General features: G+C 34.5%; 1 protein-coding gene across 1 annotated transcript; it reads left to right on the forward strand.

Annotated features, from left to right (window-relative positions):
- The first annotated feature begins 11,636 nt into the window (after positions 1-11,636).
- Positions 11,637-15,562, forward strand: LOC105053261 (beta-glucuronosyltransferase GlcAT14A). The gene is made up of 4 exons (XM_010934359.3): positions 11,637-13,047; positions 13,130-13,205; positions 13,325-13,440; positions 14,839-15,562. Exons 1-4 carry the CDS (start codon positions 12,561-12,563, stop codon positions 15,348-15,350), a joined length of 1,191 nt encoding a protein of 396 aa, XP_010932661.1. The 5' UTR covers positions 11,637-12,560; the 3' UTR covers positions 15,351-15,562.
- Positions 15,563-15,986: the final 424 nt, after the last annotated feature.

Genomic DNA, 15,986 nt, shown 5'->3' on the forward strand with positions numbered 1-15,986 from the left:
CATTTTTTCGATCATAAAACCATCATTCCCTATTTGGTGAAAGAAAGAAAGAAGAAAAAAGAAGAAGAAGAAAGAGAAGAAAAGAAAAAAGAGAAAAAGAGAGAGAAGAGTCTCTCTCTTGTCTCTCTCTCTCCTGTCTTTTCCTACCTTCTCTTTTTCTCTCTCCTAGAAAAAAAGAAGACAAAAAACAAAAGAAATAAAAAAAACTTATTCTCCCTTCTCCATTTTCTCTCTCAAGATGATGACTGGACCATAGTTTGTTATTTTTTCTCTTTACTTTCTCTTTCTAAAAAGATTTATGAATCATGTATCGAGTCATGCCATCCTCTTCTAGGGATCCAAGTTGATCCCGACAAAATAATCTTACATCGCTTTAATGCTCGGATGGTCTATCGGACTGATTATCTAGTTAACAATCTCTTTTTATTATTATTTAATTAATTAAAAAATAATTATGATTCAATATTTTAAATTGGATCATCTGATTTTTTTAATGAAGTTTGAAGATTTAGAATGAACGATACAAGTAGATCTTACACTCCTTATTTATTTTCAAATTATTCTATTTTCTATGCATGTGATCTATTGCCGATGAATTCATATTTTTTATAAAATAAAAATCAGTATATGTAATACGAAAAGCATGTTTTATTATGACAAATGATTTTATGAACATGTTTTATGAAAATAGTATATTTCTAAAGTATGAATTTTATTATTTTTCTACCTACATATGTGTTTGTTCTAAAAAAATATATAAATATTTTAAAAACTCTCAGATTTTTATAATAATCTCACTAAAGTGGGGCCAATCAATAAATGACCTTGTACCAATGGATATAAAGTTAGTAACGGATATGAATTATGATATCTTGTTAATTACGAATTATACATGCATGATTATTTTTATGACTCTTTTATTATATATTCTATAAAATATTTTATTTTTATAATATTTATTTTTTTTTAATATCATTAGTATAGAAAAATTTATGCTTGATTTGATAAGGAAGCATAGATTTTACTTACTGAGCTGATGTAGCTCATACCTCTTTATTTTTTTCTTTTATAATAGATTAAAATTAGGAATGATGATGGATCCAGACTTAAGGGTCTACGTGACAAGCTTGAAAATTTTATAGCTAAACGATCATAAAATTATAGTTAATAATTTATGAATTTTCAGACATAGATTTAAGATTTGATTTTAGATTTAGATATTCTAAATTAATCTTGATTTAATTATTTGATGAATAATAAAATTAAATCATTTATTATATTTTATTTATGATGAATTTTAGCTGATTATGATTAATTATTTTCGTACTATCGAGAACGATACCTCTCAGTAGTATGACCGTATTATGTCTTAGATTTGGGACATGACACTCGTGACCATACCAGACAATCAACATCGCACAAAATCTCCTATCCTTTACAAATTATAATGAACTTTACATGCAATAAATTCCATGAATATGCCATCTTTAAAGATAATTTAATATATGACAAGGGACAACATTATTTTATCAGCATGCATATCAATCAAATAAAACATAATAGACATATAATATGCAAAAATAGATGGAAAATAAGCATGCTATTACGGATAGATCCTTAATTACCTGTCTTTAACTATAAACATACATTCAAAAACAGATATTTGAAAATTATTTATAGAGTCCTGATTTCTTATGCAACTGCAGGACAGGCTAATTGAATTCATTCCAGAGCCAAACTCTAGTTGGTTCACTTGAATCAAAAACTAAATCAAAGGGGTGCTTCATTGGCGAGAATTGAGGCCTAAAATAGAAATAAAAATGGATAACTTTCATTTTAATCATTTGATTAGAGAGAGCTCTATTCTGATTACGATTTCGATTCCGATATGAAATAGGAATGGTCCAATTCCCCTAGAATCCATAAAGGATTCAAATCTCATCCTTCCTACAAGTTAAAAGATAACTTGGCTTGGTTGAGCCAAGCAAGGCTAGTTGTATATGATCTAAAAGGACTTAGGTTAGACAGATATGCTGCTAAAATAAGTACGTGATATGCAATTGAAATCGGTTTAATCTGGCCGATAATTTAGTCGCATTGAGCTCAATGGTAACAAGATCGAACCCAAGACATAATGGGCTTCATAAGATAAGCAGACTCAATAAAATACACAAGATCAGCAATAATTATGATCCAGACAAGCCCATCAATATAAAATCCATTAGTACAAACTGCATGATCCAATTACTAACAACTAGATCCATCATTGTTTCACGATCTGCTAAGGATGTTTATGATCCAATATGGAGGGGTAACACTTCTCCTTCTCTCCTTTTCAATGCAAAATATACATGGAGGGAGTTTTCGGCCATGGCCACTGGCAAGGACCTAATCAGCCGGCCATGGGTCCGCTGGAGCTGTCGCCTATGGCCACCGGCCAGGACCTGACCAGCCGGCCATGGATCCACTGGCCATGGTCAGAGATGAAGATTTTTTTTTTTTTTTTAATAAATTATCAGATTGCACCAATCTTCTTTTCTTCTCTTTCCACCAGAAAAATCAAGAATTTCTTCACTCCCACTTAAAAGCCAGAGGCAAAGGAATAGTGAGATCTGGCAGAGGAAGGGGATATAGGAGGGAAGAGGAAAAAGAACGTGTGGTGAAACTAATGTATGCATGGTGAAACTAATGTAGATGCCTGACGGCTTTAATTGATACCATAATGTTAACTTCATGGGGCAATCAAGACTTGAAGGAGGACACTGTCCTGCGGATCGATCCTTGCGTTGGCACCACGCTAGCAACATACGAAAAAGGACCGCATGCGATCGTCGTACACTCCAAGAACTGTGCACAGGCTTTATTCTCACTCTCTTGCTTGATTTGATGGGGAAAGAGCCTCACAAGCACTCAAGCTAACGAGGGGACCAAGTCCTTTGGGCTACGAAGATGAAGCAGAAATTATAATGTGTACAATATAATGATGTGTAGCACACAATGATGGCATTCATATATATATATATATAACTTATTTAATTTGATAGCCATTCACCTTTTAACGATGATGCAAACAGCATACCATAAGGAGTCCTGGAACTGTCAAGATATAGATGAGCATTATCTCCTTCATCAAATTCTGTATCGTAACTCCATCATTTTGTCCCCTTTTAAAACCCTACAACTTATTTGTTTTTTGAGGCCTATATGGATTAAAAAGCCCAGCCTAACTAAAAGCCGACAACAATGTATTAGTATAGGCCACCCAGATGAGCTCTTACTCTTAGTCTGGATTAAGACCAACTTGAACAACCCAGTTGCATTTCATCGTAACATTGCTCACAAGATGAAGGAGATCATAAAGAGGTTGGACCAAATCTCAGAAGAGAGGTCCAAATGCCATCAGAGTAAGGGATCCATATGGTGAGGCATCACTAGGAGGAGTGGGCCAAGGGCTGGAGCACATGCAACATGGTGACTCTCCAAGTATTCTGTGAGGCCTGATCATCTCTATTTATTTTTGCAGGTCATCCCACTGCTCATAAATTATCTTGTAATATGGATGAGCATCTGAGTCACCATTCCCCTGGAATCAAATCTCTGAGACTACCTATCTACCTGATTGTTCCAAGAACTATTTAGGCCTAGACAAAATTTTGTTCCAAGGTTGGGCTTTAGTTTAGATCGACGCAGTTGCCACAATTAGTATTCTTGATCTTTTACCCCCTAAAACAAAGAAATTGACAAGAGAGATTTATCTTTCTTCAGAAATTAGATACTACGAATATGAAAAAAGAATACTACAAACTTTATCTATTACTTGCATTAACAGATTTTTGGGTACACCATAGGCTAGACAAGCTCATCAATCCAAATTTCACATAAATAATTACGTATCTGGGCCTGGCCCAAGCCCAAAACCAGTAGGGCCCACCTCTAAGGTAGAGCCCTCTGGTCATCCAAAATCGGGAGTAGAGGGAGGTGATTTCCCGTGCTCTCCTGATTCCTTTCATGCGTAAATGCAAACCGCCTTCCCCACTCGCCTCTCCTGCTTGTTGTCCCCACTTCTTCACCGTTCCAAACCTCCTCCCGATACCTTCTCGCTAGTTCACATTCTCCTCCTCTTCCTTCTTCACCTCATCTTTCTTTCTCTCACACATTTTTTCTCTCATTTTCACATTTTCTCTTCCACATTCTCTCTCTCTACCATGCGCTGTTTCTCCCTTCCTCTCTTCTTTCTTTGCTTCTTCTCTTTTTCTCTTCCTCTCTAATTGCATCCGATTTTTCTGTCTCTCTCTCCCTCTCTCTTCCACCCATGTGTGTAAGTTTGTTAGAAAGAAAAAGGAGGAAAATCCCTCTCTTTCTCTCTCTATCCCCTTCTCCTAAGCATTAAATAAAAAATATTTATAGAGAATCGTATGAAAAAATTTATGAAAGAATAAATTTAAAAAAAAAAAAAAAAAATAAATTTATTCAAAAGAGAATAAAGATCAAAACATCACAAAGACATGAGTCTCTATATGCATAAATAATCTCTCATCTCTCTTTTTTTCCACTACAATCTTCCACACAGTTCTCTACACAATTCTACATAGTTTTTCACATAAATTTTCTACATACTAAGGAGACAACAATGGTCTCTTCAAATAGAGTATCACGTAGATGGGAGTTTGATTCCTATCTTGATTCAAAAACTAAAAATACATTAGAACACAAACTCTAATAATTTTTAGAAAGAAATAATTAAATAGAGCAACACTAAGAATAGAATTATAAAGTCATTAAAACTAATGACTAATTAAAAATGGATTCCTAGTTGGATTTGGACTTAAAAATAAATCTCAATATTTCTCTTCATTGTAAAATCTATACCAACAATGTTAAATTTGTCAATGTCATAAAGCATCATCATAGCTATTGCTATTATCATGATAATAACAGCAACTCATAACAATTTGTCAGACTAGCAATTAAATAATGTAACTAGTTTTTTATTGGCTGAAACAATAGTTTCTTCACTGGCTTATCTTCATTGATGCATATATCGAAATCGATGATGTCCTTCAATACTTTCTCTTAATACTAACTCCATGATCAAAATGTCGAGATTCCTTTAATCATCCAATTTATCCCAATGAGCATCCAGTTGTCGATTGTAATAGCTACGAGCATGCATCGGCCATTATCCGCACAGAAATAAAATCAATAATAAAATTTGATCATATTTATATACCTCCACTTAAGTTGCTTCAGATATCTGCACATAATTGATTTTTATATATATAATCAAATCTTCATGTATAGAGTCTTTTAATAATTTGAATTTTGGAGTAGCTTCAAAATCAACTACTACCAAAGCATAACAAGAATCATCTCTACTAAGTATATCTTCTTATTCATTGATCTCCGAAGCTACTTTAAGATCAACTAGCTTTTTATCTTCATAACTAACTAAATCTCTATAAAAAATATCCAAATCTTGAATAGCTTTGATAAAGGACTCTTCCACATAATTTGATTCTTTAAGATAGTTCTCCATAATTGAATCAATTATAGTATCTTTTGATTTTTTTGAGTAATTTCAAAATTAGTGGATTCTTCAATCATGATCTCTAATGAACTTGAGACTGCAGTGATTTAATCAAGCTTTTTCTACTTAAGATTCTCTTCTGAACTTGATTGATTCTCAAGTTGATCAATCTTGTCATACTCTGAGTCTTCAGAAGTTGATCCAATCTCTAACTGATCATGCTTTATCTATTTCAAATTTTTATCTTTAAATCAATTTTGTTCTTCTTTTAAATATTTAAAAAAGCCAAAAATCAAAATTCACTCTTCAGATAATTTTTATTTGGGATGTCTCAGCTTGCATGCATTTGAGTGGACGACCGTAAGAATATCCAATGCTTTTTTCTGCTCCTTTATACCATGAATATAGAAAAAAAAATTATCAACTAAAATTTGAAGAATCTACATTACCTTTCTGAATTTTAGATTTTGCTTTCTTCTTACAATCTTATCAGTTGGCATTGTATTTGACTCATTTAAAATATCTCATAAATTTTGGCCTGTCAAATAGGACTTAATAAAATTCTTTCAATATGAATAATAGATGTTATTCAACTTATGGAGAGAAATAGAATGAACAAAAGTAGCCATATTGATATTGATAATATTAAGCATCTCGAATCCATTGAGATAGAAGATAGTAGTACAAGTTATGATGATTCTTTTCTAAAATCATCAAAACAGAAGTCCATACACTTGTATCACTATACAGTGAATTACTAGAAGCTCTTCAATCACATAGAGCTACGAATATAAAAATCACCAATAATTAAGTTACCATTTCAAAAACTATATTCTAAATAAATCTCATCGAAGCTACAAATCGCTCAATCATTCTTCAAGCTTATGACTAACATAATATAGAGCCACCACATGGGCCATCAATATCAAAATCTTAGCTCTAATAGCATGTAGAGTCACAAACACATGGGCCACTAATTTCAAAAAATTTGCTTTGATATCATGTATAACGACATATTATACAGAGTAAATTAATCATGCTGGCCAAAGATCCAAAACAAATATGAAATAAAAAAAATTACACAGAATTATGAAAAAAAATAATTAAAAAAAAATTAAAAAAAAATAAATTTATTCAAAGAAGAATGAAGATTAAGACCTTGTAAAGATATCTGATGAAGAAGTCTCCACATGCACACTCTTTCTTCCCATCATAATCTTTCACATTGTTCTCTATATGATTCCACATGATTTTTTCAATATTTTGCCACATACTAAGGAGACATCAACTATTCCTTTAAATAGAGCACCACATGGATGGGAGTTGACTCCTATCTTGACTTAGAAACTACAATTAATTTCATTAGAATACAAATTCTAACAACATTTAGAAGAAAATAATTAAATAGAGTAACACTAATATTAAAATCTTACAGTTATTAAAATTAATGACTAATTAAAAATAAATTTTGGTTGGATTTAGACTTGGCAATCAATCTCAACGTCTCTCTTGTTCTCGTTAGATGAAATGTCCTACATCATACCCTCTCCCATCCTACGACAGAAAGCAAGATGAGGCTAGTGGTTGCTTCTCTTGTTACAATGATAATTATATAGAAATTAGAATTTTAAAATTTATAAAAATTTAAGAAAGAATTTTAAAAATTTTGAAAGTTTTAGAAATTAATTTTAAAAATATGATTATGCCATTGATTTGATATCTATATATATTTGATTTTGCATTATTAGGTCCCGAGGAATGCCAAGGAGCTCTTAGATGGTCACTATATTAATTAAGAAGTAAATAACATCTGTACACTATATTAATTAATAAAATTAATTAAAAATTATTTTCAAAATGGTATAAATTGTTATGATTTACTCAAACATAATTATGTATCAAATCTCTATAAATATGGATAATTAATTGGTGATTTCGATTATGTCAATTAAATTGGATAATGATATATGTTATGATTGGATCAGGCATGTAAGATCTTGGATAATACTTCTTTGATTATATGATTCAAAACACTATCAAAAAGGAAAAAAAAAAGAATTGCACAAATTATATATATATATATATATATATATATATATATATATATATCACTTGACTCTCTATCATAGGGATATAGTGCAAGGATCCCGCTATAGGGGTGATCGTGGTGATCCCTATACCATAAGGAACATCATGGTGATTCCGTCATGGGGATAATCATGGCGATACAGGCACTTTTAGAAGTATCACAGGCAAGATCATTCTTATCGATAGTAGAACTAGGTTGATCGATATATATATATATTATAGTTATTTTGAATAACATATAAATAACTTAGTAGAAGTTTTGAATTATAAAATTTAGAAGAAGAATCCCAATGGTATGACTTATGATGGTGTTTATTATATATGATCGTTTGGATTAATACTTTAGTTATTTTGATATTCACTATCTCTTGAATATGAATTATAAAAGTTTTAGATTTTATTGAATTCATTGACAAGTGGAATACCTTGTAGAGGCATTTGGTATGGGGTGATTTATCTAAGATTAAAGATGTTGTGGGTGAAGGTAATGAGATCACTGTGTCTGGTTGTATCATAATGATCTTATATGGTAGTGATTTCAAATCATCCACACTCCTCAAATCATCATCCAATATAAAGATAGGAAACCCACTCTCGAGGATGGAAATCCAATATTACTCCATGGTGATCTCATATTAAAATACGTTAATCAAAATACCCTCGTAATAGAGTTTGAAAGAAGAAACCTATCTTTTTTTGCCGCAATATTTTTTTGCATACATACACAATATTTTTTATGCATGCTGGGGTGGATAGTTTGGGTGTCACCTCCATGAAAGAGAAGAAAATCCGTCATTTTCTCACAGTGATGATTAGAAGGAGAAAAAATCTATTAGATATTTTTTTTAAATTTTTTTTGCCCCAATTCTCAATGCCAACTCCCAAAGTTTTGTTGAGAGGATGACTCTGTAGTGATTTCATTTTCTCAATCTAATCACAGTAATCTGAGGTTTTTCTCTTTTTCCATCTCTCCTCTATCATTTTTTTCTTTTTATCTGAGATATGTCAGGGATATTTTTGGTATTATATAGTTAGTGATCTTGGATTCTCATAGTATACCAAATAAGTTACTTGTATATATCCGGAGATTTTTAATCACTGCACTATGGCTAACCAAACATAGTGATGTTAGATCACTAGGGATCAGATCATCCTAGGATTTAGATCATCAATGATCTTAGATTACCATGATGATCCTAGTTGGATCACCAAACACCCCTGGTATATCTATAGCGTGAGCCTTATGAGTGTGTGGTGGTTGTCATACCCTTAAATTCTAATTTTGGGATCGGAGGCATGACAAATTACCACATAGATTTCATACAATTTCACTCAACCTAATTAATTCAAGCTATGAGGGTGTAGTAGTAGCCTATGCAACTTCTTTGCCCATTTTTAAATATATGAATGGATGTATTTTGGTCCAATCATAAACTAGGTCCTGGTATGGATTAGGTTTTAGACCGATATATATATACCTGGCTTAACCCACTAGCACCCTACTTGATGAATATATTAAGAATTTCTGGTGTATCAAAAAGCACACAAGCAATTCTTCTCTATTTGGGCATGGGATAAATTATTTACTAACCCATCCCATAAGGACTAGGTAGCTAGGCCCATCGGAAACTCTCAATTGAGCTACCAATTAGAACTAGGGGTGCATTTGTTTTGTGACTAGAGTCAAAATTAGAATGATTCGTGACCAGAATGGGAATCTGAATGATAATGTCTCGATGTGTTTGATTCGTGATCAGACTCGGAATTATAATTAGAATGGGATTTGAATACTAAATAAGATTAGGGATTGGATTTTTGGAAATTGAAGCAATTCCTATTCCTCTTTGGAATTAAAACGGACTCTCCCCAACCAAATGGCCAGAGTAGGAGTCCATTACTCCTATTCTCATTCCAGAGTCCAACTCCATCCAACTGCGCATGCCCTATATGTTATTCTACAATGAGAGAGGAAAATATGAAAAAGCACATAGATGGGATATTTGTGATGCTAACCTCATGCTTAATTCAACTAAAGACCACATCAAAATTATTCTCTAGAGAGAATCAGTCATCCTGATCTAGTTGTTTATATAGCATGATTGTTTTGTTTTTGAGCAAATTCTAGATTCTTGTTGCATTCAATAGCTGTAACTTAAGCCAAAAAGGTGAGGGACCATATCACCTTGATAAAGGCATTCAGATGCTGTAATAATTTAGTGGCTTGATTATACCTTGATGTTACATTCCAAGACACTAAACAAGGTGAAGAAAATGACTACACGAGTACTCGACAAAATCTCGTGATAATTTTTCCATGCATATTGATGAAAATGTTTTAAGAATCAGCCTTATAATAAAATACTGCCACAATGTTAACCATGCAGGCTATTATGGAGTGTTGCAAAGGTTGAAGGCATTCCTTCGTCAAGCTAAAATTTAGGAGGAAAAAAAAAAATCAAATTTTAATAAAAGCTTCACTGGATGTTTGTCAGTATAATTGCTGTCAATGACAGAAGGTTCAATTCATTTCACTATTGTCCTTAGTTAATTACATAAAATTATATTATGTAAATGTTTTGGTCACTGCCCCAGTACTTGTCATTTGGAATTCTTTTAAAGGTCATAAAACATGTGATGCCCATTCTAGATATGCTTCACACATCTGTATACATACATAATATCCCTAAGCGGTCTCTAACCGAAGTAATGCAATTATGGTGATTATGGCAAACAATAATGCAGATCAAAGGATAACAAATTATAATCAATTATAAGAGATCATATAATTTATGAACTATTTAATGAAAAATGGAAATGAAAGAGGTCTCAATGTGACTGGCTTGCCATGTTTTAGGCACTCCATTCTTGAATTACATGAAATGTTTTTCTTTCCTAGACCCACAGGTAGGTGAACTCTTGATGGAAAAGTAGGTTTCATGTTAAATTTAGAGGTAGGTCCTAAGCATATATATCTTAAGGTGCAACCCTTTGTTTCTGGTGCCAGGCCTATTGCAACTAGCCTAACAGAAGCTTCAATTAAGCAACCTTGAGATATTATTCAAAGTTTGGTGAATCCCAAGTACAAAGAAACACCTAACTGATGGTTTTGGCATCAATTTCTAATGGTTAAAGGCATATGTTCCATGGTTGCAGAGGACATAAATTGCTCTCATTGTAGGGCCACACAGTTGGGTGGTTAGGCGATACCTTTCTGTTTTCTGGCAGGTCTCTTTATGATCCACTTCATGAATCTGATGCAATCCACAAGTTTCCAAAGGGAACCATCCAATGAAATGGAGGTTGGATGGGTTCGTTGAAAGAATGATTGTTCTTTTTTTTTTCACCGCATTGACCATTGGATCATATCTCGCACAGATCTGAAAGCACTCCAAATTTTCTTTTTCTTCTTTCTGCACCAATCTCATAGTGGCTATTGCGCAATCTAATGGTATGTATTGCGAAAAAAAAGGTGCATCATTCTTTGGTATGGAAGATACGACCCGAACCTAAGTTAGATTTGAAAAAACTCAGATGGTTTGCTCCCGGTCCTCAGAGATTGAAGTGGGCTTCTGATCATGTGACACATGGTCCTAGCTGTAGGCATTATTAGGGCATCAAATTAATTATATAAGGAAAGAAGCTCAGTAATATGTCTTTCACTTGATATAATCAACTTACCAGATTAGTCACATGTAGATTCTGACACTTGTAAGGAAACTAACACCAAAGAAGTACAACTTACAATCAATGACTTACAATTAGTCTTCCACTAAAACACAATCAAATAAACACAAAATGCATACATAGAATTATAGATTCTGATGTTACAACTAAAAGAAGTGAATTCTAAGCCATCTTTTTCCAAGAGCTTTTAGGATGTCTATGGATCACTAAAAGACAGAGATCTTTGAAATCTGAGTGCCTAAATTATTCTGTCCACAAATTTCTTCCCTATCATGAGTTGGTGTTGCAGGTTCTGTGAAGAAGGATTACAATTTCAAGCAACAACCAGAAAGTTTTCTTGCTTGATAAGAGGCTTCAAGGAGAGAGAAGGCATTTTAGAAATTATCTAAGAGGTCCAAACTTCACATGGCTCATAGGACATTGTCCCTTGGAGAAACTTTTTTTTCCAATGTGAAAGCTAGGTGGCCTCACAATTTGGCCATGCCAAAAGGTATCCTATTTGTTGATTGGTATGGTCCTGCCATTTGGAATCCTCCCTTCCAAGGAAGGAACCAGTATCTGATCTGCGTGGCAGCTTTAATTTATTTTGCATCATGAATGAGTCCAATCCTGAACACATTAACTCCCACCGCTCATGATAACTACTTTTCTCCTTCCGCCTCTCTCTCTCCCCCCCCTCCCTCCCCCACCCCACTGTGTTTCTGTTTGGAGTTGGGCTTTGGGAAAGTAAATTTTGTTTTCCTCGGATTCAAGTTTTTAAATTATAGTGCTATTCCTTTGATAAGCATCAATATTTCTATGATTTCCTAACCATTACACCCCCCACCACCCCCTCTCTGTCTCTCTCTCTCATTATCTTTCTGAGAGGAAACATGATTTCGTGAATCCACAGTGTTCCTCCCATGACCATAGAAAATATCTCAAACTTTTGGCCATCTTATCTCCTACTATTGTCCTAGACCTCTCATAGATATTTTAATTTTGTTAGCCGAATTCTATCTGTAATCTTCTCTCAAGAAACACCTCTCTGCAATCCACTGGTACAGTGCTTTTCCCTTTTTTTCCTTTGGAAGGAAGAGGAGGAAGGATTTTTCCCCTGAATTTATTAAAGAATTAGAAGAATTAGTACAACTGTAGTGTTTTTTCTCAAAGCTGTTACAGTCTCTCTCTCTCTCTCTCTCTCTCTCTGTGTTTTTAATTTGTAATTTCTATCATAAGCATTAAATTTTCATGATTTGCTACCCTTGTCACTCGCTCCTAAATGGGCATCAAAATTTTCATGGTTTCCTTCATCTTCACATCATTCCTCCTCTCCCTTCTTCTTATTCCTTCTCTCTTAACTAAACCAAACTCCATATTCCACCTCTCCGGCCATCTCCGGCCATCTTCTAATACCAAATTATATCCGGTAACCTTTGCGTATCTCATCTCTGCATCCAAAGGCGATGTCGGTAGGCTGCAGCGCGCCCTCACTGCTCTCTACCACCCTGCCAACTACTACCTCCTCCACCTTGACCTCGAGGCATCGCCGTCGGAACGAGCCCAACTATCCAAATTCGTCTCCAGACACCCAACGTTCACCCAAACTGGCAATGTTTGGATCGTCGGCAAGTCGAACATCGTCACCTACAGAGGCCCAACCATGCTTTCCACCACCCTCCATGCAATGGCCATTCTTCTGAGAAGCTGCCAATGGGACTGGTTCATCAATCTAAGTGCCTCAGACTACCCACTTATCACTCAAGATGGTGAGTTCCTTAAGAATACAAGGCTAGTTTTGGACAATTTGAGTCATTTTTTCCAATGATAGTTCTCAAACACCTTTTGCAGACCTCATTGTGGCATTCTCTAAATTGCCTAGAGATCTTAACTTCATACAACACTCCAGCCACTTAGGATGGAAAATGTAAGTTTTTCTTTTCTTTTCTTTTCTTTTCTTTTTTCTTGAGCATTAAAAAGACCTGTGATTTTGGTTCTGAGGAGTAGAGTTCGTTAGCTAAAGCTTTAATCCTTTTGGTTTTATAGCAACAAGAGGGCAAGGCCACTGATCATAGACCCTGGGCTTTATAGTCTCAATAAATCAGAGATTATTTGGTCTGCCAAACAGAGGAGCCTGCCTACTGCTTTCAAGCTCTATACAGGTTCTTACTCTTAACTAGGTTTTTTGTGGAGTCATATCTCATTAGCTCTCAGCACATATGTTATGTTAACATCATGACATGGATGCATCAGAATATTATTTTATATTAAAGGACAAAACTCATGTTACATTAAGGGTATACTCCAAGTTTTGAAAAATGCCTGGAATCTTGAGGTTAATGTTTCTCACTTGCATTATTAATGCATATGGACATGCATGTACCGCAAGAAACAGAATTACAGTAAGCAAAACTATATGGTTCAGAACTCAATAGAGATTCTATTTCAAACTATTTAGCCGTAGGGGGGAAAAAGTGACCCTAGAAGTCGTGGTTTGGTTACACTAATACGTGTCCCTTCGGAGAGTGAAGAGTTCACTTCATGATACAGGTTGATGCTTTGGTTTTGGGGGATAGACTACAAACACAAGGAATCATGCATGTGATCTTTGTATCCTATCAAGATGAAGTCTTGAGCCATGATTCTTGGAAGAAATGCCCAAAAAAAAAAATGTAATAAAATTTTATCTTATTTATTTTCTGAAGCCACGCAAGTTCTTCAACTAGCATTGATGTAACATACATCCATGTGGGGATGAACTAACGCATAAATGCATACATCTTAACTAAATATTTAACAGAGAACAAGATGGTATAAGAGTTGCAACAATCCACATTGACAACTATTAGTTATTTAGATCCAAGCAGAATGAACGATTACTTAAAATGTGATAAAAAAGTTATTCTGTAAATGTATACTTATTACAGTTGATGACATTGAGGAATTCAATATATAGTATTACAGACATAGTGGTTGTTGTTTATTAATTAGTGCAGTTCAAGGTACAATGTATTAACTATAATAAGACATATTCTATACAATGGAAACCAATGATCGATACATGTGTGATACTGACATGAGCATGTGAGCAAGATCCATGACATCTGAGGAAAAGGTCAACCTCATACAACTTTATTTATTTGTGTACTAACATCAATGAGAGCTCTTTGCTCTCACATTGCTTGTTCAGAATCACATGCCTCTCTGCTTTTGAAGGGGACCATCTTAGTGCAGGGGACTCAACCTGTTACTTCTGAAAAAAAATCCTCCCTGGTCCAAGGGCCCTTTTCAGCATTTAAAAGTGGAGTTTAGCATTAATTGCCTAAGTAAATGTATTGAGACATATAAACAGTAAAAATCTAATTGCAGCTCAGCTGCCTACCAGCTTCAAAGGTTGGAATATTACTCATAGTAAGAGAGGATAGAATGAACAACTCTGAAACATCTATTCACTTGCCATTAAATTGAAAATAAATAGTAAATTAAAGAACCTTAGCTTTTTGCCATTTGTTTTTTTCGAAAACTACTAAAGATTGGATTCACACTCTTTCTTTTTTTAGGCTCGGCCTGGACAATACTTTCGAGATCCTTCGCAGAGTACTGTGTGGTGGGCTGGGACAATCTACCAAGGACCCTCCTCCTCTACTACACCAACTTCATCTCATCACCTGAGGGCTACTTCCAGACAGTGATCTGCAACTCAGAGAATTATCGAAACACAGTAGTAAACCATGATCTTCATTATATCAAGTGGGACAATCCACCAAAGCAGCATCCACTCACTCTAGGAATGCAGGATTATAGAAGGATGATTCTAAGCAGCAGACCATTTGCAAGGAAGTTTAAGAAGAATGATCCCGTGCTCGACAAGATCGATAGGGACCTCCTTCGACGGCGAAGTGGGCAGTTCACCTATGGAGGGTGGTGTTTGGCTGGGAAAAATGGTGTGTGCTCTGGTGCTCGTCGAAGAGAGAACATGGGTGTTCTAAGACCAGGAGCAGGCTCTAGGAGACTGAAAGCTCTTCTAACAAAGCTGCTCTCCACTAAAAATCTGAGAAGGCAATGCAGGTGAATACTTAGGAAAATGTATAGACAAAAATTTGTGCAGGTGAAATTTCTTTGAAGCTAAGGTGATCTTGATTGAAACTATAGAGTTTTTTGCAGTATTGGCAGAGATGGACTAACATAATGATCGATCTTGAACCAGATATTTTGCAACTCAGATGAACAATTGAATTGTCCAAGTTGAATGAAATACTACAAGAAATTGAGATTTTCCATGAACTGGCATCTTCATTGAGACGATTCTCACACTCGACCATTCTGGTGTTTGTTTGTTGTTGCGCAGCAAACTTGGAGAAATCATCTTTCTTCATTATTCAAATTATGAGCAAGAAAGTTCCCTTAAAAATGAAAAAAATGGGAAAATAAAAACAGTAGTATCGGTCATATTTTTTGAGAAGATGCATCCACTGGAAGATGTTCAGTAGTTCGAGCATCAAATCAGATTTTTCTTCCTTCTTCGTTTTTTCCTTTCTAGTTCTTCTGTAAATTTACCATAATCACATGTAGGAACGCATCCATCTGGAGAGGGATGAGTGGATCGGAAATTCTAATTTGTGTGAGTTGAGGGTATTATTTCCTACAAGATCCAGTCCTATGAAGTTTAGACTCTTCTTCGCTTGGCTGGCAATTAATGATGACCTCA

This window comes from Elaeis guineensis, chromosome 10 (genome assembly GCF_000442705.2).
Source record: "Elaeis guineensis isolate ETL-2024a chromosome 10, EG11, whole genome shotgun sequence".
Classification (NCBI taxonomy): Eukaryota; Viridiplantae; Streptophyta; class Magnoliopsida; order Arecales; family Arecaceae; genus Elaeis; species Elaeis guineensis.